This window comes from Psittacula echo, assembly GCF_963264785.1.
Source record: "Psittacula echo genome assembly, chromosome: 2".
Taxonomy (NCBI): domain Eukaryota; kingdom Metazoa; phylum Chordata; class Aves; order Psittaciformes; family Psittacidae; genus Psittacula; species Psittacula echo.
In genome coordinates, this window is record NC_137737.1 from 149,349,805 (window position 1) to 149,376,694 (window position 26,890).

Sequence of the window (26,890 nt, forward strand, 5' to 3'; positions counted from 1 at the left end):
TCCACTTCAGTGTGTCATTGATCAAAATTTTGGCTTCTGTAGTGGGAGTCCCCCTTCAGTGCTTAAGGCACTCATATCCTTTATTAGATCTAATTCTTGGCCTTCTGACACCAACTCTACAAGTAGGGGGACTAATTATTCTTTGGTCTTGAGGCCTAGCCTTGACAAGTGTTCTTCCTTGACCTGTGCTCTGGCATTGCTGGTATGAGCGCTAGCTGAAACAAGGAGTGTGTTAGTAGAGAAATAGCATGGGTAATTGCAAGCTAATTGTGTGAACCTGTGCCCTGGTCTTGCTTTATATACTCACAAAGCTGTCCCTCAGTTCTTCTCTGAAGAATGTGATAGAGCTGACATGAAAATAAATGTATTTCCACATAGATTTTCCTTAAAATGGAAGAAAACCATTATTGTGAGTGGCTCAAACACTATGGTCTTAGGTGCTAGCTAAATACTCCAGGTAGAGGAACAAACCCTGCTGTAACTCCAATAAATATTAAAAGTAGCAAAAAGGATTTATGTCTGGCTACTGTGCCTCACTTTCAAATACAGGGTGAATAAAAGGCAACAACATAATACAGTGATGCTTGATATGCTTTTGGTTTTAACATTCAACAATGTTGCATGCTACAGTAAACACAGTAATTGTATTACAACTCTCTGAAAAGAAAAGCAGGAACTGAAGGCATTACAAATAAGGTGAAAAATGTGTCATAGAGCCTCTGAGAGAACAGAGGCAAATTACCCAGCCCCACAGCACAACCTTATTGACCCATTCTGGCAGCAAGAAGATATTAGACATTTGCAATTTGCTTTCTTTATAATGGGAGATAGATACATGTGTCATAGTCTCCGAGTCTTGGCTTTATTAGGCATCCTATACTTTGGGTTTGTGTTGAAAATCATTATGGTGCAGGGAAGCTAAAGCTACTCTGGTGCTGCAATCTGTTTGTGGTGTTAGCTTTGATATGTGACACTGCTAATTCATTCAATGAAGACCTATGCCCTTTTACTGTGTGTAGCAGAGGTTTTTCGAAATTAGGAGATCATGGGCTCTGTCAAAAGCTGTTTCTGCTTTGCAGAAGTCAAGGAAACAAATATTAATACACAGCTATGTTTTATTCATTGCCTCACTCAAGCAAAAGTAGCTAATACTTATCTTGCCTAATGGGCTTCAGTATGCTGGTGTCCATGCTGTGAAACAAGTAGGGTTTGCATTGGAGAGACTGCGGCAGTCATGGTGTAAATGTGGAGAGAACTCAAACCATAAAATGTATCTCCTTTGAGCTTAGTCTTTGTTTGAGGCTAATAACTTGTTTTGTTGATGACTCAAGAGTGCTAAAGGTGTCAGCTGGCTTCCTTGAGTGAGTGTGTGCCAGGGACAGGGAGACGCTGGGTCTTCAGACCTTTCAAACTCCACAAAAGGTCTTTTCATTCTCAGCATTTGCTGCTGTGCTGAGACCCTTTTGTTCCTGTGCTTACAAATTCTGTCAAAAGCTGAAAACAAGGTTACTGGGCTGTTGGTTTCTGTGCTGTGATGCCAGGGAAGGCAAAGAGAAGAGGACGGTGCCCCACCCCACCTTTGGGCCTGTGTTTTAAGACATAGTGGGATAAAAGAAAATAAAGGACTGCTTGGTTTCAGTAGGCTTTTGCACAGGGCTACCATCTAAAATGTGGATACCAGAAACCTTTGTGTCTTACTGGTGTCACTGGAGGCTGAGTCTCAAAGTCTTGAATTTGAGCATGGTCAAAGTCTTGATAGTACAAACACATGGGCAGGTTCAAGTCATCCTGGGGAAAGCAGAGCTGAGCAAGCACCCTCCTCTCTGGATGGGTTACAATGGCAGCATTTACTATTGCAATGCAAAGAAAGACTACTGCTACACTCACTGATAAATGACTTATATCAGGATGGTGATGTTTTGTTGCTGTTGCACAAAAAGTGTGCCCTTGAATTGCCATAGGTGTATAGTTTGGATGACGGTATAAGAATATGTGAAGATGCTGAAGCCATTTAATAGTGAGGCAGAGTATGAAGTGAAGGGTAGTGACTTTTATGTAATCAGTTATGATCTAACTGGACAATATTGCAAAACCCAAGTCACACAGGCTTATCTCTTTTTCCAATCACTTCACATTCTCAGAGAAGAGATATTACTTCTTCCTGCAAATTGCGCCTCCTTGGAGTGATGTATCTATGACAGTTACACAGCTGCTAGAGACTTACAGAGCCTCCTCTGTGCTGTAAAAAAGAGAAGAAGGTAAAATAAATGTGGTTTGTTTTTTTTTTCTGACTCCTTCTTATCCAATAGATCTATGAAGAGAAATTTGAGGAATACCTTCTCTTTGGGACATTCTTTGAAGCCACGATGATTGATAGGAAGCTTGGGGACAAGCCAATAACCTTTGAGGTTTCTGTTGGTAAGTGTAGGTTGGTAAGCTCTTCTCCAAAGCAGAGAGGGACTGTCAAGAGCAAGGGGATGTTAAGTGTTATTGGCAACTGTGTCTCAGTATTCAGGAGTCAGCTTCAGAATAGGACTTACATTTGAATAAACCCTTGATCTTCATTTCTCTGGATAGCAGTCAAGCTGGGCATACTGATACCTGGCTGTCTCTACTCTCAGATGTTTATTATCTCTATTAATGCAAATCATCTCTCCCACTATACACAGCAACTCACTCAGCATTTAGCCTCCTAATCTCTTAGCAGACAAAACTCAAGTAGTTTACTTCAGGGCAGAGTTCATTCCATGGTGCCCATTGAAGTTAGCCACTGGCTGTGAAGGATCCCCTTTGCAGGAAGGGTCCATGTGGACAGACTTAACCAACCCTGTTTAGCTACATTTGGGTCTGTAAGTATAGCACGGGGGTCTTGTACAGTCAAGCCTCAAAATGAATGCACCATGTTGTGCTCTAAGATCCTCCTGGTAAGTCCTGTTGTCTTTCCTAGTAAAGCAGCTCTGTAGAGTGTGAGGGGCCTCCTCATGGTGAAGCTGAATTGTCCCCAGGAGCAGACTGAAGAGCAAATGAAGACATTTTCTTGAACATTGAGTGGATAGTTTCGAAGCTATTCAAAGCTATTCAAAGTTTCAACTGTAAGGCTATGTGTGCAGGGAGAGATGCCTGTAACAAACAGGGCAATCAATGAGTGATACTGATTCCTGCTAAAACTTAGGAAGCAGAGCTGAGAATGCCACTAAACTAATTTGTATAGCTGGGCAAGAAATTCTACTGTTTCTTGTCAGAATTAGTACTAAAGATGAATCTGGCTTTCAATTCTGGACCTGAATATCTACCAGCTACCTGTGCAGTTGAAATTTGGATCCAAATTTGGCAAATGACCATTATTTACATGAAAGGCTGAACCAAAAGTTCAGATCAAGATGTCGTACGGGGTGATTTAGCACATCCTTCTCCTACAGGGAATGTTTTCTACCTGTCTCCCATAAAGGCTGTAATTGCCAGTCTAATGGATGCACCTCATTCCTAGTGCTAATAATTGCCCTTTAAGGCAAAATCCTATCAGAGAAGATGGCATTAGTCTTGAAGCTGGGGCCTCAAAGCATTGTTATTACTAACTCTGCAATTCTGCTATGCAATTTGCTTGTCTGAAAATGAGCTTTAGCACTTCTGAGACCAGACTTTGATATGATCATCCATATGTTGCAAAGAAGACATACATTTGCCGTGTAAATCAAACATGTACTGGGGCTCCCGGGTCTACAAATTTCACCAGCAGTATTGCTTTTGCTTCTGAATTTCTTTTGTAAAAGCAGAAGGTCCTCGGGTCTAACCACCTGGGATTGCATCACTTAGTGATGTGGGATAGTATACTAGGTATATGTCTATATTTCACATAGGGTAAATAAGGAAGCGCTGTGCTGGAGTCTGAAAAGTCACTGGGACTGACATACCTTGTCAGGACTTTTATAAACTGTGGTATGGCCAGAACAGATAATGAACAGGAAGAGACAAATACTTTCCACTTCTATGTCTGGTCTTTCTGAGTATTTTTAAACCTCATTTAGTTTTATCCCTTCCAAGCTAGTAATCTCTTCACTTATAACCGTGTGTCTCTAGGTAACTTTGGGAATATCACTGATGGGGTGTCAGCAGGAGCTGGAGGGAAAAAGAAGACATGTGATGGAGAAGAAGAAGAAAGTCTGCTACATGAGGGGGAGGATGAAGTTTCTCATGACCTGGGAGTACCCCTGATATCAACCACACCCCCTGAGAAGCCACTGATCACAACTGGGAACAGGTAGGATCTGTGGTTCAAAAAATCATGCAGGACTCTGGTTCCCATTTTATAATCCTGTGGGACTCATTAATGAACCCTTGCAAAACCAAACAAGTTGTGTGAAACAGAGGCTTTAAAATCCTTAATTACATCTTGCACAACAGTAAATTTTCTAAGCTGCAGTGAAGTGAACGAGCTCTGAGCCATTTTACACTCATCTTCTGATCTTGGCATCATAGGATCTTGAACTTCTGGTGTTTGTGAAAGGGTTGTGTTTACCAGCTGTGCATTGGAAGGTTTTAGGAAAGTCCAGCTCCTTCAGTGCTATCCCTGGTTGAGAGTCTATACTGTGATCACAAGTAACATCTACCCAGTGACCAGCTGTGCATTGAAAAGCTGATAAGATTTTAAGCCTTGCTTGTTTTTCATAGAATCACAGAATGGTTTGGGTTGGAAGGACTCTTAAAGATCATCTAGTTCCAACCCCCCTGCTATATAGGCAGGGACACCTTCCACTAGACCAGCTTCCTCAAAACCCCATCCAATCTGGCCTTGAACATTTCCAGGGATGTGGAATCATCTGGATTCCCTTGTTGCTTCCCAACATTAACAGTATTTCAGAGCTTCTCTGCATGCCTTTTTTTGCCTGGCTTTTCTCCCACCCTAGAAAGCGTTGAAATTAGATCCACTGACTTTCAGGGATCCTACAGATAGCATAAGTGATCTTTGTGTTTGTTCTTCCCCGTGTTTACTTGGAAGAACCATGGTTGGTTAGCACATAGGAACATGTCCTGTTGTGTCTTCAGTTTCTGTCCTATGAGAGAGCCCCAACAGTTTTACTTTCTCATGACTCCCCCTGAATTCTGCTCTCACCTTTATGATCTTCTCCATCCTTTGTTTTCACAGGAACTACCAGTACCTGCCGTACAACGAGAGGAAGCCCTGTATCTGTGTCAAGAGCTACTGGGGCAACCAGACCTTTCGTCTGTACTCTTCCAACACTCTTGAGAAAATGGCAGATCACTTGGTAAGTGGCAACTGTCCTCTCAGGCTCAGCAGAGTATGGCAGTGAGAGGTCAGGTTCCCAAAAGAGGCCTTCAAAATTTTCCCCAACTGCTCTCTTTGCTGTTCATTTTGTGAGAGAGTAACTGATATCAGTCCCTTCTCTTTTTATTTCTTTTTTTTTTTACCCCAAATTGCTTTGATCTATTAGAGCGAGTTGAGTATTCCTGTCCACAATTTGTTAATTTCTTTTTTTAGCTGTAAGGCTATCTTCTTTTCTCATAAACATTTTATTCTTTGCAAGAACAGTCAAACAATTCAAATGTGAGATATAGAGTAAATCTGTCTCCTATGGCTCTTCCTCTGATGTCTTCTTACCTAGATCATATGGTTTAACCTGTGTTTATGCTGGAGACTCTTTAAAGGACATTTTTTAGTTTCCTTAAAATCACCGTTAGAGACAAAATGTCATATCATCTCATGGGCCGTCAATGTGATGCCTTAGTCATACTGTTTTCCCATAATGAAGTTTCTTTCTACCTTTGTTTGATGACTATGAACAGTCTCAATAAAGTAGTAATCTCTTGGGTTTTCTTAAGAGACTTCTAGTGTTGAATATCTTAATTTGAGGCACTCAGATTAAGAGTCCAGTTCATCCTTCCTTTATCCTTATACACCTCATGAGCAAAAATACTGAAGTCATACTTATGCAAGGTAGCGTGAGAAGGCTTATAGGCCAACTTTTGAAAAGCAGTTAATTGAAAATTAAATTTCTAAATATCTATATGGATAGATATGCTTGTCAGTGTACCTGAACACCCACAGATCTTACTGGAAACCCAGCCACTTGTTTTGGTTTGTAAAAAACAGACTCCATTTCTCAATGATAACAGTAGGCGTTGTGGTAGACCTGATGTATGGATTCAAGTGGCTGCTAAAGTTTAAGAAGTTAACTCCAGCGGCTTGCTAAATTTGAGCAGCAGGGCTGGAAACAGAACCAAGAAGTACAGTTCCAACTCCTACCTAGTGAAGAATGTTTCCCACTGATGGGCCTTGGTCAAAGAATAGAGAAAACAAAGCTGCTCCAAGCAGTGGTAGCTTGGTCTAGTTGCTGGAGAGACTGGGGAAAGGTCAAACTAAATTATACTGCTGGAGTCTTCTCTCTGTGCACTTCAAGCATAGTGATATGACAAAGGTCTTGTTCTGTCAGGTTACAGTTACAGATGCCTCCCTTATTCTTGCTAGTTATATAGTGAATAATGGTGTTATAACACTGGCAGAATAGCAAAGTGTCCTCCTTTATATAACATATTTTTCATGTGGTTTTCACAGGAAGAATCATTAGAGCAAGTGAAGGAGTTGATCAAGGTTTCAGAGATTGCATCTGAGGAGAAAATGAGGACAGCCCTAAACGATTTTGTCAGTCAAAGCAGGTAACTACATTTACTAAAGGCATACAGAAAATCAGCTTTTTATGTTGACTGTAAATCTGGAGCTAGACAAGGAAACGGATGATAACAAAAAAAGCTACAGTAAACTTACTGAGACACATATTTTGTTTATTATGCTATAAAAGCAAAGGTCTTCCCAAAGTGTGGTTTCTATTTATACAGCTAAAATAATTTATTGCTATATTCAGTATTCAGTATTGACAGTTGACTGCTGACAATCACTGTCGTATTATTTTGGCTTTCTGGACTCTAAGCATAGAACGTATATGGGATAAGTAGAATTTAATACAGTGTGTGATATGCTGGACAAAGTTAAGATAAAAACAAAGGATTCCACATGCTGGTATAAATCACCCAGTGAGCTCTGTGTCAGATTTGATTTGGCTCAGGATAGATATAAACTGTAATTTCTAGATATTAACTCTGTTTCTGTGAAATGTAGTGCAGAATTTTTGGACTCTATTCTTTGAATCATAGAGATGCTCAATATTTATTTTGGAGAATATCAGCATCTGTGTCTTGTGGTTAAGGTACTGCAGCAGACAGAGAATATTTCATTCCCATGTCTTTTAGCAGCTCATGTTAAAAAATAGCACATGTAAGGCCCTGTTATTCTTGTGTCCTAGGGCCTTCATTACCATTGCTGAAAAGAGGCGAAAAGGATTGAACTACACTGCTTTGGACAAAAAGAGGCTCATGCTGTTCAAGCAAGAGCTGGTATGTGTATTTTTCATTGATACGATGATGTTAGCTGAAACCACACTGGTTGTATGCATTTTAATTTCTATTTGATTTCACCATACAGAATGCTTTGTAGTTAATATAAATAGCATGTTGTTTATTAATGAGCCCTACTGTGCTTAATAAAGAATTGTAAAATACCTCAAAATAATTCAGAACGTGATGTTTTAAAATACAAATAAGCCATTATAATAATGAGCTGATTTTTCTTTTCCATGCATCTTACAAGGGGATGATGCTGAGTTCAGTGTAAAACCACCAAATTAACACTGCTGTTAGTCATTTAATTACTGTGGTGTGCTGAACTTTAAGACTAGTAAAGTCTGGCATTTGGACCTAATCACTTCCACCACAGACCCAGTGAGAAGAAACCAAACCGGGTGGAGGTTGTCTGAATGTTTATTAGCTTTATTTACTGTTTGCAGCACTGCATTTGTCCATGAGTTCTTCCAGGACCAAGGCCTGATAATTCTAGGTGGTAATCAGATGTCTCTTGGAACTTTCATACATGCAGTACACATACAAAGAGAAAATGGGGGACATGCGCGTTTTATGTTATTTGGCTCCGAAGAGCTGATTGCTTTCTGTTGTGATAAAGAAGGTAGTTGTTACATTGAACCAACTGTCTCTATCTTTTCTTTTAAACTGGAATCAAAGACTGTTCTTTCCTGTGTCCAGTTCAAACTACTCGATAATGCATAAATAAGATACATACTATCTTTCCTGACTGCAGGAAACAATGTCCAGTGATGCCAAAGGAATTGTTCAGCAGCAGAAAAAAAAGATGCCACTGGATGAAATGATGCGTGAGACTCAGAGCTTCGTAGATAAAATTCGATTCTTGGCTGATGAGGTAATTCACACAGAAATTTTAATTTATATCCGTTCATCCCATATGTATACTGGCGGTTTGGGCACAGCCCACTTTCTGACCTGAATTCCTGTCTCCATTTGTGTGGATGTAGTGATTTGGGCTGGTATGATATCAGGGGTCTCTATATTATATTTCACTGTGTGGACACTGCTTAGACATGCTATTAAACCTGAGAACAGACATGGTCAGGCAAAATCCAACGAGTGTAGTGCTGTCCATCTGAGAGCTGTCTATGCTAGCAAACTAAACAGGGCCATGGCTATTCCCTGGGTCAGAGAGCAAGTGGCATAGCCTGGCATGGTTTGTAGCCTATGCCCAGATTCTCTTCCTTCCCAAAAGAGAGTGACCTTGCTCCCCATGTCTCCTGGGAGCAGCCCCTGAGCTGGTCTTTACTACCCAGGCTTTGCTGAGGAAATGTTATTTGGGACAGGGCAAGGCAATGCCATGGAGCATCCTCACAAGCAGAAGAGATGATTGTATGCCAGTGCTGAAGTCTGCTCCCTTTTGGTTTGCTGGTAGAGATGAAGTTGATGGTATTTCCATGGTAGGTACTTTTAGCTTATGCAGTCTGTGGGTAAATTATTTCCTGAGATTGTACCAAGGTTTTTAGTTTCAGTTTCTCCTGAAATGATTTATGGAGCGAGTGCTCCTTAATCTCTCTATAAAGCTCGTTATCTTCAGCTGTGCTTAGGGGTAGAGGTTAGGGCTACAAAGCCTGAAGTGACAGTCTCTTTTAGTCTGGTTGCACATCTACCAATCCACAGGAGCCATGAAGGAATCAGCTCTTGGTAGAGAGTGTTTTAACAAAAACAATGGTGTGGCTTATAGAAAGAATTCAGTTTGAGTTCAATATTCCTCATCATTTAACAGCCGCAGAATACGGTGCCTGATGTGTTCATCTGGATGCTCAGCAACCACAAGAGAGTTGCATATGCAAGAGTCCCAGCTAAAAACATACTCTATTCCCCAGCAAAAGAACAGAGAGGCAAGGACTGTGGGAAGATTAAAACCCATTTCCTGAAAGTAAGTCTGGGGTGCTCTGCAAACACAGGTAATGCCAGGGGACATTTGGTATTCAGATTTCTCCCAGGGATTGTATTTTACAGGCTCATCTTCATAATGTACTAAAAATGTGTACACGTTTATATATGCCATCTATTGTTGTTTGCTACTTACACTTATGCTTGTCCTTCTTTGAGCACTGTATCACTGCTAGGCTTTTGGTATATGAGTAATTAATTCTCTCACTACTTGTTATGGCAAGAATATAGCATTATTTATCTATAGCTGTACACATAGACAGAAGAGGCATAGCCTCTTTATTGGAAAAGATGCCAGAATGCAGCACACTGGGGGGAGACTGGTAGGAGATCAGCACACAGCATCTCAGATGGTAAGGAAACCTAGATATTCAGAGGTAAAACAGCAATTATTTATGTTTGCCATTTAGAATGTGCTTAGACTTGTGCAATATATGTCCAAAATATTGTTAAGATTTTATTCATCTTGAAAGAAAGTCTTAGTGGATGTACTCCTATGAAGGGAGTGTGACCAGGAGTGCCTGGCAGAGGAATATTATGCAATGTAATTGTTACTATCGCCATCAGGAAAAGCCCAAATAGATAAGACAATAGTAACTTCATGTAATGACTTTTCAGTGCTTTTTTTCACCTGAAGCTGTTGGGAGCACTCCCATAAAGCACAACTAAAGAGCAGCTAGAAATAGGTAAGCTCCTGATAGGTGCCATAGGTACTTGGTAAGCACAGTACTATTTGCCTGCATGAACAAAAAATGCCGCAATTAACTCTCCAGCCTCTTCAATATCAAGAATTACCTTAGAAACAGATAACACTGAGCTTAGCAGAGCTAAATGAAGTGGAAAGGGAGAGGAAGGAAATAATATTGTTTGTCAAGATTAATACTGGAATGTTTTCTGACCTGCCCAATAGAGTAATGTTTTTAGTAAAACATGGACTAACTATTGGAGACAGCAGAACTGCATGAAATGGAAAGTGGGCTGATGTCTGGGAAAAGTAGAGTATCGGCTGGCACTGACATGCTTGCAGCTCTTAGGCAGCCTGCACAAACCTCTGTATACTAGGCAGTATGCCACTGACTTTCAACAGAGCATTTCTTCCCTACGAATCACAGAAGTTCCTTGTGCTAAATAAGTCTCAGGGTCACTCACTAGGGAGAAATGCCATTTATCAGTGTATCAGTTCAGGGAATTCTCCTTTATTTTACGCTGGGTTGGTAGGATTCAGCATCCAGCCATCTCTCTCTTGTGAATTTGTTGGTGATGGGTGGATTTATTTCTTCAGTTACCAGGCAAGCGCCCACTGGGCTGGACTGTGCAGGCAAAGGTGGATATCTACCTATGGCTTGGATCTGCCAGCTATGCCCACAGCATCATGGAGAATTTGCCTGTAGGATATGAGACTGAATTACCATCGAACACCAATGCAGGGCACAGTGTGACACCCTCACCTGCCTGCCTGCTGTATAAAAGTAAGGCTCTGTTTTTTCTCCATGTTGGCAGTTAAGAGACATGGCCCCGAATGCTCTAATTCAGAGGGCAGCAATGCCTCTCATTTAAAGTAACTGTTCTAAAATGATCATGGCTTAGCATCTTTTCATTAGAAAAGGCTGGGTTTTTTTGCCAAGCCATCAGTCCTGATACTTTATGGATGTCTGGGAAAGAAAGGATCTGTTCACTTACAGTTTCTGTTCTCCATCCCATTAGTCTGTCTCCTTGTAATGAGGAAACATCCTTCACTTTTCCTGAAGCTACCATGTTGAATGCCTAGTAGATAAACCAGTGACAGGGGATTAAAACTCAGAGTTAATAACCTTGCAGTTATATTGGACATTGATTTTAAATGAATACAGAAGTCTTACACAATTTTTGAGTGTCTCGGGCATCCCTTTAGTGAGGCCTCTAGCAACAGTTGCCCCTGTCAGATCCTGGTTGGACAGCAGGTAATGAATCTTCCCTTCCTACCTACGTGCTGCATCAGTTCCATGAAGCTGACATTACTGTTTTCTGACACAGTCCTGCACCTCTTCCAGCTGAGAGCCCACATGTACCAGGCAAGGGGGCTCATTGCAGCTGACAGCACTGGACTTTCCGATCCTTTTGCAAAAGTTACTTTCACATCACACTGCCAGACCACAAAGGTAAGTTCCAAAGTCCCTTTCAGTAAATGAAAACATGTCTTTTTCCAATAAAGCCATGAAAAGGAAAAGTCTTCATTTTGCAAGGAGGTACCTAGCAGGGGAAGTTAGCTCCCTGCTGTTTAAGGGCAACTTCTGAGGGCTGACTGCAAGCTAGACAAAAGCGTAGGTGTAACCCGCTGCTCTAACATGAGGTTCAGTAGCACTGGTTTATTTCAGCTCAGATTCTCTGAGGCTACTGGGACATTGCAGCAAGTGAATTACCTTTCTCTACATCTTTTCTGTATGTTTGAAGTTTGGGCTGTTGTCATTGCATGGTATGAGGACGAACCCTCATGGTTTTCTTTTCCCATAGTCTTTGTGTGCAATGATCGAGCAAAGAATGGAGACCTTTATATGGCTTCTGTGGCCATGTCAGCCTGTGTGATGGAATTTGGCAAAGCACACTGGTGGCTTTAGAGTGGCAAAGTTGAAATGAGCTGAAACCAGAGAGATGTGAGACTTTCTGGACCACTTAAATGCTGCAAAAATGTAGCCATAGGGAGTGGTCTCACATCTCCCTCAGACATCTCCAAGGGGCAAATGGGCAAAGTAGAATTTGGCTCAGGAAATAATAGGATTTTATAGGTACAGAAGTGTTAAGTTTATTCACTGCCTGAATAAAGCATTGCAGCCAATAGCTTTCATGTTTTTTCGAATACTGTCAGCCAAGCGTCAATAAACTGTAGTCAGGAGCCTTATTTCCATTCAAAAGAACGATAGCAGGTTATGAGTCATTTTGCAGTTGTCATATTTTTCCTCTTTAAATGTTATCTTTGTTAAGTAAATTTCCTGCCAAGACAGTTAAATCGTTGCCTACGATGAAATGCCACAAGCATCCACATAAGTCAAATTACAGCGAATTAAAAAACTATTGATTTATTAGGAGTGGTTCATTAATTTTTTTTTTCATAGTGTTATGTGTCATTACACTGAAGAAAAAACAAGTTTGAATAAACAGACCCTGGACAAGTGAGAATTGGACTCGGTTTAGGACAAAGGCTTTATTGTAATAGCATTGGACATGCGTCTGCTCTCCTAAACCAACAGCTTTCCTCTAAATTTCATACTGAGCTTTGTCTATACAATCTAGTGGTCATGGATTGATATGCTTGTGAGGGGTGTGTGAGGCAAACAGGGAAGTGGAGAAACTGGAGATACCAGCCTGAGGGTGAAAGAATCCTATTCTTCTGGCTGGAAATAGCTGCTGAAAAACGTGGTGTCTCAGGCAAGGAATTGTTCAGTCTGTGGGAAAGGATGTCAGCAGCAGATCAGCACATCCTGCTGAAGGACTCCTAACCAACCAGTTCGTAGCTCGTTGACCATTTCCTCTCTTTCATTAGATCATTTCTCAGACATTATCCCCCACCTGGAACCAGATGCTGCTCTTCAACAGCATTGTGCTTCATGGTGACAGAGAGGAGATTGCTCAGTTCCCACCGGAGATTGTCATCGAGCTGTATGACGATGATGCTGTGGTAAACTCAAAATCCTTCTCAGTAAAAACATAGGCTTTTACATCATTGCCAGTGTGAAAGCAAAGCTGTGCTATTGAATAGGCATTAAATGGATGATCTTGCTGAACTGAGCTCAGTGTTACAGCGGTTTGCAGTTTAATATCTGAAAACAGCCTTGATGCCTTGAAAAGCTATGACCATTTTTTTTCCTGAGTGAATCTTGCTCCCAAAGACAGGCTTAGAGAAATCAGAAACATCTTGCCCCCACCTCCCTGGTACACAATTGCAAACATTTAGTCTAAGACTGAAAAGACACAGATTTATCTCTGACAATGCAAACTCTGTCACTGTCTCACTGACTGAATACTGAGGTCCGAACCTTTGGATGATCTGAAGAGGTAATAAACACCCAGCGTTTCCATTTTCATAGTTGCCTAGCATTCCACCTTGATCTTTCCTTCAGAAGAAGTTGTTTTCTTCCACAAATACTAAACTCCGCATCATCTTGGCTCCTGTGATATTTGTGAAGTTCAAATGAATTTGATGCCTGTGTTCTCCTTCATTTAGGGTAAGGCAGAATATATTGGTTCTACAGTGGCTGCCCCTGTGGTGAGACTTGCTGATCAAAACTATGAACCACCTAAACTTTCTTACTACCCAGTGTATTGTGGCAATCTTTCTGGAGGAGACCTTCTTGCTACATTTGAGCTTCTCGAGGTAAGCCAGACTTTCTTGACCATTACACTTCTACACCCTTGCCTCAAAAAAGCAGCCCATCAAGGCCCATCACCCTGTTGAATTAATGGGGACTGCAACTGGATCAGAATCATTCTGTTATTGGACCTCATAGTCCCCATACAACCTCTGTCACTCCCTCCACCCTGCCACCGGCCATTGTCCATGCACCCACCACCACCAGCCCCTCAGATGCTTTGAGCCTCATTTGCCCATCACTTGCCAGTAAATTGAACTCTGGCCTGAGAAACAACTGACAATCCCACCACCTCTGCAATGACCTGCTCTTTGGAGTAACACATGGCCCTGACTTTAGCAACCTCAAAACTCTCAGTACTTCTTTTACCATTAGGAAAAGCAAGTGGGGAATGATCAGGGAGACTGAATTTTCAGATAATAAGCTTTCAGTTTAGAGTGGGGTGTATCATGCCTGGGATTTCAGGGAATTTCAGTGGAATTTGCAGACTCACCAGTTAGAGGACACGTCTCCCTGATGGAAACCTACAGCAGTTTACTCTGAAATCTGAAAGGGGAAAAATGTGGAACTTGGTGACATTTTTTACAGATATTCCCAAGATAAAACAGGCTTTTAAGCGTGATGGACTAATTATGTTCTATTCTGAAACTTGAAATGTCCTACCATGTGGAACATTTCCTCATTATGGTGTATACATAGAGGATAGAGTCTAGCACCTTACCATAATTTTCCCTCTTTTTAAATTGAAATCCACTCTTTAGTGAACAAAGAGAGCATTGTATTTTGTTTTGCCATCTTCTGGGACAAGGGAGGCAGCACTGCTTCTGGGATGCATTCAAATATACCCCTGAGACTTCTCTATAGAGTTGACAAGAAAGTGTGTGTTTTAGCTGATGTTTCTGTCTGTTCACCAGCCTTTTAAAACTAGAATCAGATCTGGAATTTTCCTGTGTGAAAGTCTTCTCAGCAGTTCTGCTCAGGATTTTTGTTAAACAGAATTACCAAGCTTTTCATTTTTAGTAAATGGAATTACCATGCTTCCATACACACATGTCTTTAGGGCAGACTACGTCCTGTCAGGGCAAAGAAGCCTTCCTGCCAAATGCTTTAGCATCACTGCAGGACAGATAGCAATCCAGGTCACATTCCTCTCATGGCACAACCTGTGTCCTCTGCAATGTGTCTTGTAAAACTGCATTAAACTGATCGTTCTATGCGCTATTCACAGATACTTCTGATACTGTTTTGTTCTTCAAAAGAAAAAAACAGCCTAAGTTTAAGACTGTTCAATTTTTCAGATTCCTAAGTCAGATCCAGACAGACTTCCCCCCCTGGATCCACCAGATGCTGGCCAGTTTTACCCAGTCCCAGCTAACATCAGACCTGTTTTAAGCAAGTATAGAGTGGAGGTAAGTTACTTAGAGTGTTTCATTTCCAAATCTCAGCTTTGATTTATTATCTTATCGAACTGTAACAGTAAGGAATGATGATTTAAAAATCCCAATCAATAGGAATCATGTAAAAATAGCATCTAGATCCCAAAATAAATGTGGTAATCTTGGATCAAATTGATTCTCCCAGGCTGGGTATGCAAGGCAGTGCTTCCAGCTGAGGCTAGAAAGGGGGCATCACAGTCCTGACCTGCTGGGAAGGGATTGCTCCCGTGGCAGAGTGTAGCTGATGGACCTGTGCCTTGTGCAGCACAGGGAAGTGTCTGCAGGAGATGGAGAGCTTCCCTTTGCACCTCAGCAGAGGTGAAGTTCAGCATCAGCCACCTCCCAGGCTTTTCCTCAGTCCCAAACTTCAGCCAAGCCATGTTTCCTGCCTGTGTACAAATGCTTGTACCTTCTCTGCCCTCCTTTCTTATACCGTTTGGGTCCAAAGTCCCCTTATGCCCTTATGTTAAAAGCAGGGAAATGTGGTAGTTTTTCATGTCAGTGTAATGCCTGGATGCTCCCCAGCCTCACCACTCACTGTTAGTCATCACACAGCTTTCACACCACCTGCTTATTTGCCCCTTTTCCTATCAGACCCTGCTTGACTTCCCTGGTGGCCCTTCCCCAGAAGTAGTTCCAGCTTTGCCATCAACAATCAAGAGATTGAGCTGCTGAAAAGGAGAGAACAGTTATCAGCTCTGCTATATAATTTAGTTAAGCTACTGTTTTCTGTACATAGGAAAGAGTTTTTGTAAGCCGTATTCACCTTTTACACCTGACATTGTGAGGTAAATAAGCCTGTGAACTACTCTGCTGATGCTAAAGGACAACTTAAATCCTTAAGCTTAGGTGTTTCTCTGCGTATTGTGCCTTCTCGCTGCCCCTGCAGTAGGATTGCTTTGTGCTGCTCATACGTTTTCTATTTTACACTGCTGTGACATTCATCCCAACCAGCTCTGAGGCACCCAGCTTACAGGTATCCTCACTGCAGGCTTCTCGTTTGAACAGCTGATTAGAGCAGACACCTTCCCAAAGTGATTCAGATCTTAAATGGATTTTATCTCTGTCTCCTTTGGTTTTGGAGGGAGACCAAGACAACTCCACTCCTCAGTCTGATACCTCAGGCACCTTATAGGTGTTATAAACTATATCTTACACTGGTGGAAAAGGCCATGGAGCCATTGTAACTGTAAAAGTGTGCCCCAATTTTAAACGGGGACCTCTGGCAACAGAGCAGAATCTCACTGATCCTCATGCCCCTCTAGTGCCCCTTGCCATTCCCTGACTCACTCAAATGCCCAGTCCTGACCAGCTTTCAAGTTGTCGATGAAGCTCCCCATGATCCTTTTTGGTCCCAGTCTTCATTTCAGGTTCATAAATCTCACAGTTTCCCTCATCAGCTGTAAGTAACTATCTCTTGGTGCCCCAGCCCTCTCCTTCAGGGCCTCCCAGTGCATACTCTATAAAGTCCTATTTTTCCTGCAGATCCCTATTTTACACACCCAGTCTCCTTTTTGTCCTTCACACCAGGAGCATGGTCCTTCAAAGGAAAGCTGCTTGGAGACCTTCCACCATCCACTGCAGACCTGAAGGCTAGCTCAGCTGGCAAACCTCTGTTAATCACCTCTGCTTATATGGGATTTCTTAGCTCTTTCAACAGCTCTGACACTTCGAACAAACCGAGCCCCTGCTGTTCAGATGAACAGTCCGTTTGCCCTGTTGAAAAGACAGCTTGAAAATGTAATTGTTATGGCTTGCAGTTGGTAATAACTCCTTGGGAACAGTTGAATGTTACTAATGATTTTAATTTCCACCATTTATCCTGGTGCTTATTGGATATCAGATTCAAGTTGTTTGCTTTTTCCTGGTAGTCCTGCATTCCCAAATGGACATGAGGTGATGGGATCCCAGCAGTGGCTTCTCCTAAACTGAGGGGCCTCTACAGATTACCGATGTTTCTCTTTGCAGGTCCTATTCTGGGGTGTTCGAGAGCTAAAGAAAGTCCAGCTCCTTTCTGTAGATCGCCCCCAGGTCCTCATTGAGTGTGCAGGAAAAGGAGTGAAATCCTCTGTCATCCAGAGCTACAAGAAAAATCCCAATTTCAGTGGCCTTGCAGACTGGTTTGAAGTGGTGCGTACAGCATGCTGCTCCTTGACTGCCCATTCTCTGGTTAGGCAAGGTGTTAATTACTAATTTCCTTCCTTTCTTGACAAATACTTTCCTCTGTGTCTTGATTAAACACCAGGGGACATCCCTTCTTATGCAAAAGCTACTGATTTGAAGATGCTTTGAAAAACTTCTGCTACAACCACATGATAAAAGAAGATGATATTCCTCACGTTATGTCCCAAGTAGGCAAGGCAATATGTTGCCATCAGATTTATACTGATAGGCTGCAACTTGTTGGCAGATAACAGGTCTATTTTTAATACTTTTTCCTCCTCCTTTCCCATTTTAATGGGTAGTGCTCAGTTTCCTCTATTTTCTTTCAATTCTTTTAGTTTTCATTCGTGTGTTACTGAGCTATTAAGGGGATTGATTATTTCTGGCTCATGAGCTCTGGATCTTTTCACATTGCTGTTACAGTCTGGAAATTTGTCAGCTGACTTATAAGAGTTGGTACTTTCAATGGACAAAGATCAGCATCAGAAAAAAGTCATCTGTTCAATTTGGCTTAGTTGCTAGCATCAAAAGGGAAGAAGTTTATTTATAATACAAATGGATATCAAACCACTAACCTGGTTGCTGCAGTACTTTTAGGTTTCATTGTACATCACATGTCCAAAGAGCTGTTTTGCTTTTTGTAGTTCATCCCAACCACCCGGTGTCCACACCTCATGGTTGGCCAAGTGAGGCAGATAGGGTTAATAGCGTCCAAGAAAGTAGCAGTGGCATTAAGGCTCACAACTTCCAACACAGTGTTCATTCCTTCTGAACATTCCTGATTGTCCCAGTTTATTCTAACAAGAGATGCTTGTATATGACAGCATGGGACTCAACTCAGTAGCACGATCAGTACAGTCCATTCTGTATTCCTAAGGACAAAGCTTTCTCCAGACTTCGCAGAAAACTGTGGACAGAACCGTATTGCCTATGCTGTATGTATTTTGCATGTTGAGTATGTCAACAGATGAGAAGTAGAAGGGAGGGAAGAGTAAAGCTTCATTGTTGTGCATAACAAATATTCAATACATATTCTATATTTACAATTCTCATGCTGCTATCTGTCCTTCTCCACTAGGAGCTGCCCGAAAATGAACTCTTGCATCCACCACTAAGCATCTGTGTGGTCGACTGGAGAGCATTTGGGAGGAGTACTCTTGTTGGAACACATACTATCAATTGCCTTAAGCAATTCTTATATAAAAGCCAGCTGAGTCCTCAAGCCACACCAAACAGACTGCACATTGTAGAAACTGACAAAGGTAAATGTCCAATCCTGACCCCAAATAAAAAGACAAAGGACCTACTGGGAGGCTTAATACTAGGCACGTATGTAGAAGGTATGCTTAATTGTGTAGGGTCAAACTCTTAACTCATGTAGGATCATTTGATGATCACCAAACGTGGTGATAGCATCTCTGGCAAAATCTTAGCTAACTTGCAAAGTTTCAGTTTCAGCTTCACCTGAGACATCCCAGGCTGCTGAGTTATCCCAAGAAGAACCATTTTTAGCTGATCACACCTATGCCGAGGTGGAGCAGGGTCAATGTACAGTGCTAGAGCCAGACCCATATCTTGCAACAGTTCCTGCCACTGACCCAGAGCACTCTGCCTCTGAACCAGAGAAAGAGAGAAAACAGAAGGTGGGTGTACCTGAAGCTGCCAGCTAACTCTTTATTACAGTCTTCATAGAATCATAGAATCATAGAATAGTTAGGGTTGGAAAGGACTTTAAGATCATCCAGTTCCAATCCCCCCTGCCATGGGCAGGGACACCTCACACTAAACCATGTCATCCAAGGCCTCATCCAACCTGGCCTTGAACACTGCCAAGGATGGAGCATTCACAATCTCCCTGGGCAACCCATTCCAGTGCCTCACCACCCTCTCAGTAAAGAATTTCTTCCTTATATCCAATCTAAACTTCCCCTGTTTAAGTTTGAACCCATTACCCCTTGTCCTGTCACTACAGTCCCTGATGAAGAGTCCATCCTCAGCATCCTTGTAGGCCCTCTTCAGATACTGGAAGGCTGCTATGAGGTCTCCATGCAGCCTTCTCTTCTCCAGGCTGAACAGCCCAAATTTTCTCAGCCTATCTTCATACAGGAGGTGCTCCAGTCCCCTGATCATCCTCGTGGCCCTCCTCTGGACTTGTTCCAACAGTTCCATGTCCTTTTTATGTTGAGGACACCAGAACTGCACACAATACTGCAAGTGAGGTCTCACGAGAGCAGAGTAGAGGGGCAGGATCACCTCTTTTGACCTGCTGGTCACGCTCCTTTTGATGCAGCCCAGGATACGGTTGGCTTTCTGGGCTGCTTGCAGACTTCAGCCCTTCCTTTTAAAATAATAATCTCTCACTTTACTTAGGATTAGAGATTCTGGATACTGATGTTAACCGCTATGCTATCTTGCTGGCCCTTGAGAGAATTAGTTAGCAAATGCAGCTTTGACCCCACATAATTTCTCTATTTCTATTGATAGATACTTCCTTTTATTCCTTTTGTGCTAGGTTGTCATCTCATGGGAAAGTACTACTAGAGTAGTAGGATTTTTTTCTTTTCCTGGCCTTGAATGATCTACTTAACTGTGAAAGTCTCACTGTGAATGACTGTTTCTGTGTCCATGGCATTTAGGCAGCGATGAAAGCTCCCTTGTGTTAGACGCTGCACAAATGTGGAGCTGAAACTCTGTTTCCAAAAGATATTATGGTCAAAGCATAAAACTAGTGTCAGTCTGTGGGCAGAAGATAAGAAAGTACAGGAAAACAAAGCAATTCTGGTCAGCATGGTATTTACAAAGCAGTATGTGCTCTAGACAGCACGTTATTTTTTGTTCAGATGCACATGCTCCTCCTAGCCTCACTCATCGCACTCTTTTATTAGCAACAATAAAAGAAGAGGCTCCAGGACTGAATTGCCTTTCAGAAGCTGTTTCTGTAGCTACATAAAGCATACCTTTTAAACTTTGATGTTTCAGTGGTCAGGTGTTCTCTGCATCCTTCATAATTAGGTTGTCAAAGAAACTGCAGGGCTGTCTTGATTCCTAGATTTACGCACCAGACTGGATCTTTCATTTGGTACAGAACAATTTTAATGTACAACAGCAAACTATAGTAAGAGAAGAGTCCTCAAGTGAACCTGTAATTTAACCATCTGTGTTATATTAATTATCATTTGCACTTACCTAGGTACCATTCCCAATGATCTGCCTTTGCTCTGAACTCCCCAGCCCAAGTAACAACTCTCTGCAAGGGCATAGGATAAAACATTCTTTAACAAGGGCCAATCTTTAGACAAGAGTGAAGTTAGTAAGATTTGCCACATGATGATCTTCAGGATCAGATTTTAGCTTTTTATAAGAAGAGAACAGCTAAACTGCACAACTTTTGGAACTTTGTTCTTCCAAAAGGCAATAAAGTAATAATGGGAGTTCTTAAAATACTTGCAGACTTCAGTGGGAGAAACCAATTTGTATCTGAATGTTCACATCGATTAAAACAGCACTACCTATTTCTCTGTGTAGATTTGCCTGGTTTAGTGGTTCACCCTGTAGCAATAGCTTAAATGTTTAAAGTTCTGGCATCATCAGTAGGTAATACAGAGATAGCTTTAATAATATGATGATCATCTAATTGAAGATGTCCCTCCTCATTGCAGGGGGGTTGGACTAGATGACCTTTGAAGGTCCTTTCCAATCCAAACTATTCTATGATTCTAAGATTCGATGACAAACTGTCTAGCAATAAAAGGCAGAGACATATAATTCATAATGCATTTTATTTAGCTCTTGGAGGTTGAAATTTTCTTAATATATACCTATTCATGCTTGATGTCATGATTCAGGTGATTAGTTTTGATCAGTTCTAAAGTTCAATGGTGTTTTCCCCATGCTTTGATAGGATATGAAAAAATCCATCCGACGGTCAACAAAGAGGAGAAAAAGAACAATTGCAGATGAATCAGCTGAAAATGTTATTGACTGGTGGTCAAAATACTATGCTTCTGTGCTCAAAATGCAAAAGGTAAGTCACCCAGAATGACCAAAACTCTCATGGGTGAACAATGTTGTAAAAGTAGATTTACTGCTGAATGATTCCTTTTTGTCATTGCATGCATAATGAGGAGTTTGTCCATCATCTTTTTCTTTTGAAAGGCTAAGAGAATATTTTCCAATGAGGGAAAACCTGAAGAGAGTAAGTAAATTATTTGCATTTTTCTGTTATTTTGTAATGCCAATACTTTGCTTCTCTACTATTTTACTGTCAGCACTCAATGTCTGGTAACAGAGTACTACCGAGTACTGGGTTCTTTCCTCCACAGCTCATCAGAATTATAGCATCTTTCCATGTCAGAGCTGACTGCACTTCATCAATGATTGAGGTGATTTCTGTTTTAAAGGAGGAAGCAAGGAAGGAGTGATACAGGTCACCATCACTAGTAGTGGTCCACCAAGCTTATCACAAAGACAGCCACAGAGAGGATAACATGCCACCTCTCTGCCTGGGAGGAATGGTGGGAAAAGAGAAGACTTATGCTTGGCAATAATAAAATGAATGGAGAAGGAGTGAGGGGGACTCTTTAAAATGTATTTTGCATCCTTATCTGAAGCACTTCATGTGCTTTGCTCACTAAACCCCATGATGTCATGAAATCTTTACAGATAATCAAACTTCTGACCACATTGCATTGATCATAGAAGAGGAGCCAGACAAAAAGAAGAAGGAAAAGACACTGAAAAGGAAACAGAAAGAAACTCCAAACTTAGCAACACTGCAGGTAAGGGAAAAGTAAGGCTGAGAAGTAAGACTGTTATTAGCGTCTTCCCAAAGCTTGACATCAGCAGCTGAATTTAGCAAACCCTCTTTACATTTATTTCAGAGACTTTAAAATGAATAAAACACACAAAATGATAGTGATAATGCACTTCAGCACATGGGGCCCAGAGGAAAGCAGGGTCTCGTACAGCAGATGTGGCCAGCTTGGCCTCAGACCTTCAATTTACCAGTATAAATACACCTGGAGAGACTTCAGTGAAAATTCAGTTTTGTTGTTTGCCTGTAAACCACTGAATTTGGAAATGCCAAAATTCATGTTGGAAATATTACAGGCTATTAAGAATGACTTAAAAAAGAGTATGGAAGGCATCGCTGCAATTGCTTGTGCATCCTCCTCTTGGGGAGGTAAAATTCAGCTTGCATTAGAGTTTGGTTGGGTAACGATAGGAAGAATTCAAAGAAAACTATGCAGGTCATGCAAAATGACAGGAGAGATGAAGAGGTTTGAAAGGATTAGGACTGCTTGGATTAGACTGTAGCTGAATAAACAGGAATTTGAAACTGCTGTTTTCATTTTTTAAGAGATGGCAGTAGTCCACAGAATAACACTTGATAAATTACAGGAAGGAAGTACTGAAAAAAACCCAACCCATTCTTTTAAAAATTATTTGGTATTTTTGCCTATGCTAAGGCTCTGTCCCCACAGCACTTTATTGCTGTCTGCTTTGCTCTCATGTTGTGACACATTAACCTAATAGAATGGATCAGTACATCAAAGGCACATTGTAGAGATGAAACAGAAGCAAAGAGCAATGCATCCAGTTTTTCACCCACACCAGTGCTTGCAAATGTTCATTCCAGCCCTCCCAGAGCCACTTCTACCTGCTGATATAATGTGCTATTCCAGTAGTTGGGAAGGACTTTGATTAAGGACAAAATTGTTCCTGTTTTAGGTGGGGAATTAACTTCTTTCCCCGAAGGACTTTGCAAAACCTTGGTTTTATTAAAATCTGTATTTTGAGTCAAAATGGATTGCTAGACACCCTGCAATAAAAAAGTTGCTATAAATATATTGACTGCATCACAAAAAATAAGCATTCTCCTATTTTCAAAGATTTATGAAGGAGACTTGGAGAGTGAATTTAATAACTTTGAGGACTGGGTGAAAACTTTCCAGCTCTTAAGAGGAAAATCTAATGATGAAGTTCATGCTGACTCTGAAGACAGAATAATAGGAAAATTTAAGGTGAGCTTTAACATTGATTAAATGGGTAATAATTTGGAGACTTTATGTTTTCATGCATATTTTGGATATACCAAAGATGAAAGAAAAAGACATTGACAGTCTATTGTAAATAGAATTATCTCTTTTATTGGATCTAGAGTAATATTTTTCCTTTCCCATTATCTGATAGATGAAAGCAGCATTCAGCATCACGTGTTCACTGCTTGTTTGAGACAACGAATTACAAAAGAGTTTTAAATCACAGAAAAGGAAGAAGAGAGATTTTATGTAATCAAAATTGTGCTAATGCAACTTAGTTACTGCACTATCAGCTACAGCATCTTGTATGTAATTTTCAGTAATCTAAATGGAGGCCCTTACAGCTACTCCAGTTGGAAACAATTGCACAGCCTGATCCAGGGCACCATCAGGCAAATCTGAAAACACAGTTCAAAGCATGAATAATGTTAGTAGGATTTCAAGAACTTTGTAGTTTAGAGGAACTGATTGAACTCATTGATACCTCAATAAGTTTGCAATGCAAATTTCTGTTCAAATGACTTGCTAATTGCTTTCAGGCAGTACGAGCTATTCAGCAGTGTGAGTTAATATTGATTTATGAGTTGTATAGTGGCTGCAAAAATACAGCTGGACTCCAATTGCACTGCTGTGAAACTGACTCAGTGGAGTTGCCAATTTGCAAATATACAGTTAAGGGCAAAATAATGTTTTTTAGAATATTAAGAAAACTAGATTTAGAACACCTGCAGGTGTTAGTGCCTTTAAATAATAACCCAGAGAGCTAAGGGCATGCAAGTACTTCTTGCAAGCATGGTGATTGTACCATGATTTGATTATAGAGCAGAAGCATTTTAAAAGATGATGTTTATCACACTGAAGCCTGTGGTCTCTTTGAGTGGTACCATAAAAGGTCTTGTGTATACATCTATACTGCAGTGCGGGCTGCTTGAATGATGTTTTGTTTGCATTCAGAGAGTTGGTTTTAAATTGAACTTGATCTGTTTTCGAGGGAGATAAAAGACAATATATTGTCTTTTACAATATATTACCAGGGCTCCTTCTGCATATACCCAAGTCCTAAGGATGGCAGCTTCCTGGACAGAGGGCAGCCCCGCATCCTGCAAGGGATACCACCAAATCACTCTGTCAAAGTCCTCATCAGAGTTTATATTGTGGCAGTAAGTAGGCAGATGTTCTTTTAACCTTGCAATAACTTGAGTGTTTCTTTTCAACTCGTTTTACCTCCAGTGTCTTTGCAGTGAAGCTTGTAAAATCCTTACCTATGTGGTAGAAATTTTTTGGGTCATATTTCAGACAATGTTTTGTGTTTTAGAAATGGGTGTCCAGAGTTGACAAGCATCTTGAGGACACAGTCTTTCTCTCTAACAGGCACTTAACCTCAGCCCAGCTGATCCAGATGGCAAGTCAGATCCCTACATTGTGCTGAGACTGGGCAACACAGAAATTAAAGACAGGGAAAACTACATCCCGAAGCAGCTAAACCCAGTATTTGGAAGGTCAGTGATCTCTTATTTTCTTATTCAGGGATAATTCCTGCTTTATCACTTGCTACAACTATTGATGTTACTATTACAAAGTGGGTTTTATATACTGATTTTTGCCTGTTTGGATGTTTTGTAATTCTGTTGGTTGAAATGTTGAGAACTGTTATCATCCTGTGTGATAATAAATGCTTTAATTTTCCCACCAGTCATAACACATCATGGAATGCAAGCTGTGAGAGGTTTTGCAAAATGATGCATGAGAGGAAATGAGGCAACAAATGATCTTGCCTGTGCTAATTAATGCAATTGTTAAGCTCCAAGGGAAATAAATATCAGCCCATTGAAGTGTGGTTTCACAGTCTTTGTTGCTGTTTAAGGCACCAAATAAATCTCATGATTTTAGAACTAGGACAAACCCCCTAGTTTTTTGAACCTGCAGAGCTTTCTGAATGGGTGAGCCAGGGGCAAGCTGTCAGTAAAACATCAGCTTTGTGTTTTCAATATTTTATACTTATTTATATTGTTAATGTCAATTGCTGTGGGTTTTGCCAGCAAGTTTCCTGTTTTAAGAAGCTTGAAAATGTTTTGAATTGGGATGGAGTTGTTCTTTTAGAACACTCAGACAGAGAAACTATACTAGGTTGAACTGAAAGCTCCCTTGGCCAGGGTCCTCCCTGTGAAAGCAGAGACTCAAAAAACAGCATAAGGAGAAAAGACAAGAGTAGAGCAGCCCCTCCATAGCATGCCATCTCAGTTTCTGTGATTTAATCTCCTTAGCAGAGGCTGCAGCTGAACCATCATCATGATAAAGCACAGGCAGTATAGATGCATATACATGGAATGGGAAATCACCATTATGTTTGCTTTAGAAAATGTTAGGAATAGGCTGTTCATTTGCATAGTCCTTGCTGCTGCCAGTGACAACACCGGGGTGACTGGACCAGCAACTTCTTCGCAGCAGTAGCGTCAGTCATAGTAACTACTATTGTCATCCTAGAAACCCTGGTCAGCATGGCACCGCTGACCTCCAGCAATCCCAGACTGTTTTCAAACACCTCTAATGCAAAAACTGCTCTGCTCTTGCTAAAAAATTGACTTTGGCCACTTGGAGAATAAGGAAAGAACTCATCCTTCGGGAGACAAAGCTCAGTTTTGCTTTGGAGAAATCCAGAGCCAGTGTTGTTCTGGTGATGATGTCCCATCTTCCGCTGATTTGTCAAGTCTCTTTTAAATCACTTTTATATTTTCAGCATCTGTAAACATCTCAGCAATGATTTCTATCCCTGAAAAATGCACTGAGTGAAAAGGGAGTTCTGACCTTTGCTTTTTTGACACTTGTCTAGAACTTTTGCCTGATCATTTCAGTGGGTGACCTGGTGTCATGGTTTAAGCCCAGGCCGTAAATTAGAACCACGCAGTTTCTACTCCCCACCCCCCCCCCCCCCCCCGAAGGGATGAGTCAGCCTGACTGGGAGGAAATGGCAAAAGCACCCCATTGTGACTGGTCCAGAGGCTCCATGCATCCTCGGCATAGATTACCTCAGGAGAGGGTACTTCAAAGACCCAAAAGGGTACCGATGGGCTTTTGGTATTGCTGCTTTGGAGACTGAGGAAAATGAGCAGCTGTCCACCTTGCCTGGTCTCTCAGAGGATCCCTCTGTTGTGGGGTTGCTGAAGGTTGAAGAACAACAAGTGCCAATCGTGATCACAACAGTGCACCGGCAGCAGTATCGCACCAACCGAGACTCCCTGATTCCCATCCATAAACTGATCCGTAGTCTGGAGAGTCAGGAAGTGATCAGCAGGACCCGCTCACCCTTTAATAGCCCCATATGGCCAGTGCGAAAGTCTAACGGAGAGTGGAGACTAACAGTAGACTATCGTGGCCTGAATGAAGTCACACCACCATTGAGTGCTGCTGTACCGGACATGCTAGACCTTCAGTATGAATTAGAGTCAAAGGCAGCCAAGTGGTATGCCACGATTGATATTGCCAATGCATTCTTCTCAATTCGTTTGGCAGCAGAGTGCAGGCCACAGTTTGCTTTTATTTGGAGGGGCGTTCAGTACACTTG

At 41.4% G+C, this 26,890-nt stretch overlaps 1 protein-coding gene across 1 annotated transcript in view; it reads left to right on the forward strand.

Annotated features, from left to right (window-relative positions):
* The window catches only part of FER1L6 (fer-1 like family member 6), a gene marked incomplete at both ends in the record, with an annotated part of 57,053 nt that overhangs the window by 16,321 nt on the left and 13,842 nt on the right, over positions 1–26,890 (forward strand). Inside the window, 21 exons of the mRNA XM_080609732.1 lie at positions 2,310–2,418; positions 4,078–4,258; positions 5,144–5,264; positions 6,572–6,672; positions 7,317–7,407; positions 8,165–8,284; positions 9,176–9,328; positions 10,628–10,814; positions 11,359–11,483; positions 12,863–12,997; positions 13,544–13,693; positions 14,987–15,097; positions 17,093–17,254; positions 18,366–18,549; positions 18,746–18,930; positions 21,189–21,311; positions 21,443–21,482; positions 21,950–22,065; positions 23,179–23,310; positions 24,363–24,488; positions 24,700–24,827. Of these exons, the coding sequence (XP_080465858.1) occupies positions 2,310–2,418; positions 4,078–4,258; positions 5,144–5,264; positions 6,572–6,672; positions 7,317–7,407; positions 8,165–8,284; positions 9,176–9,328; positions 10,628–10,814; positions 11,359–11,483; positions 12,863–12,997; positions 13,544–13,693; positions 14,987–15,097; positions 17,093–17,254; positions 18,366–18,549; positions 18,746–18,930; positions 21,189–21,311; positions 21,443–21,482; positions 21,950–22,065; positions 23,179–23,310; positions 24,363–24,488; positions 24,700–24,827 (2,780 nt within the window). The remainder of the gene's footprint in view (positions 1–2,309; positions 2,419–4,077; positions 4,259–5,143; positions 5,265–6,571; positions 6,673–7,316; positions 7,408–8,164; positions 8,285–9,175; positions 9,329–10,627; positions 10,815–11,358; positions 11,484–12,862; positions 12,998–13,543; positions 13,694–14,986; positions 15,098–17,092; positions 17,255–18,365; positions 18,550–18,745; positions 18,931–21,188; positions 21,312–21,442; positions 21,483–21,949; positions 22,066–23,178; positions 23,311–24,362; positions 24,489–24,699; positions 24,828–26,890) is intronic.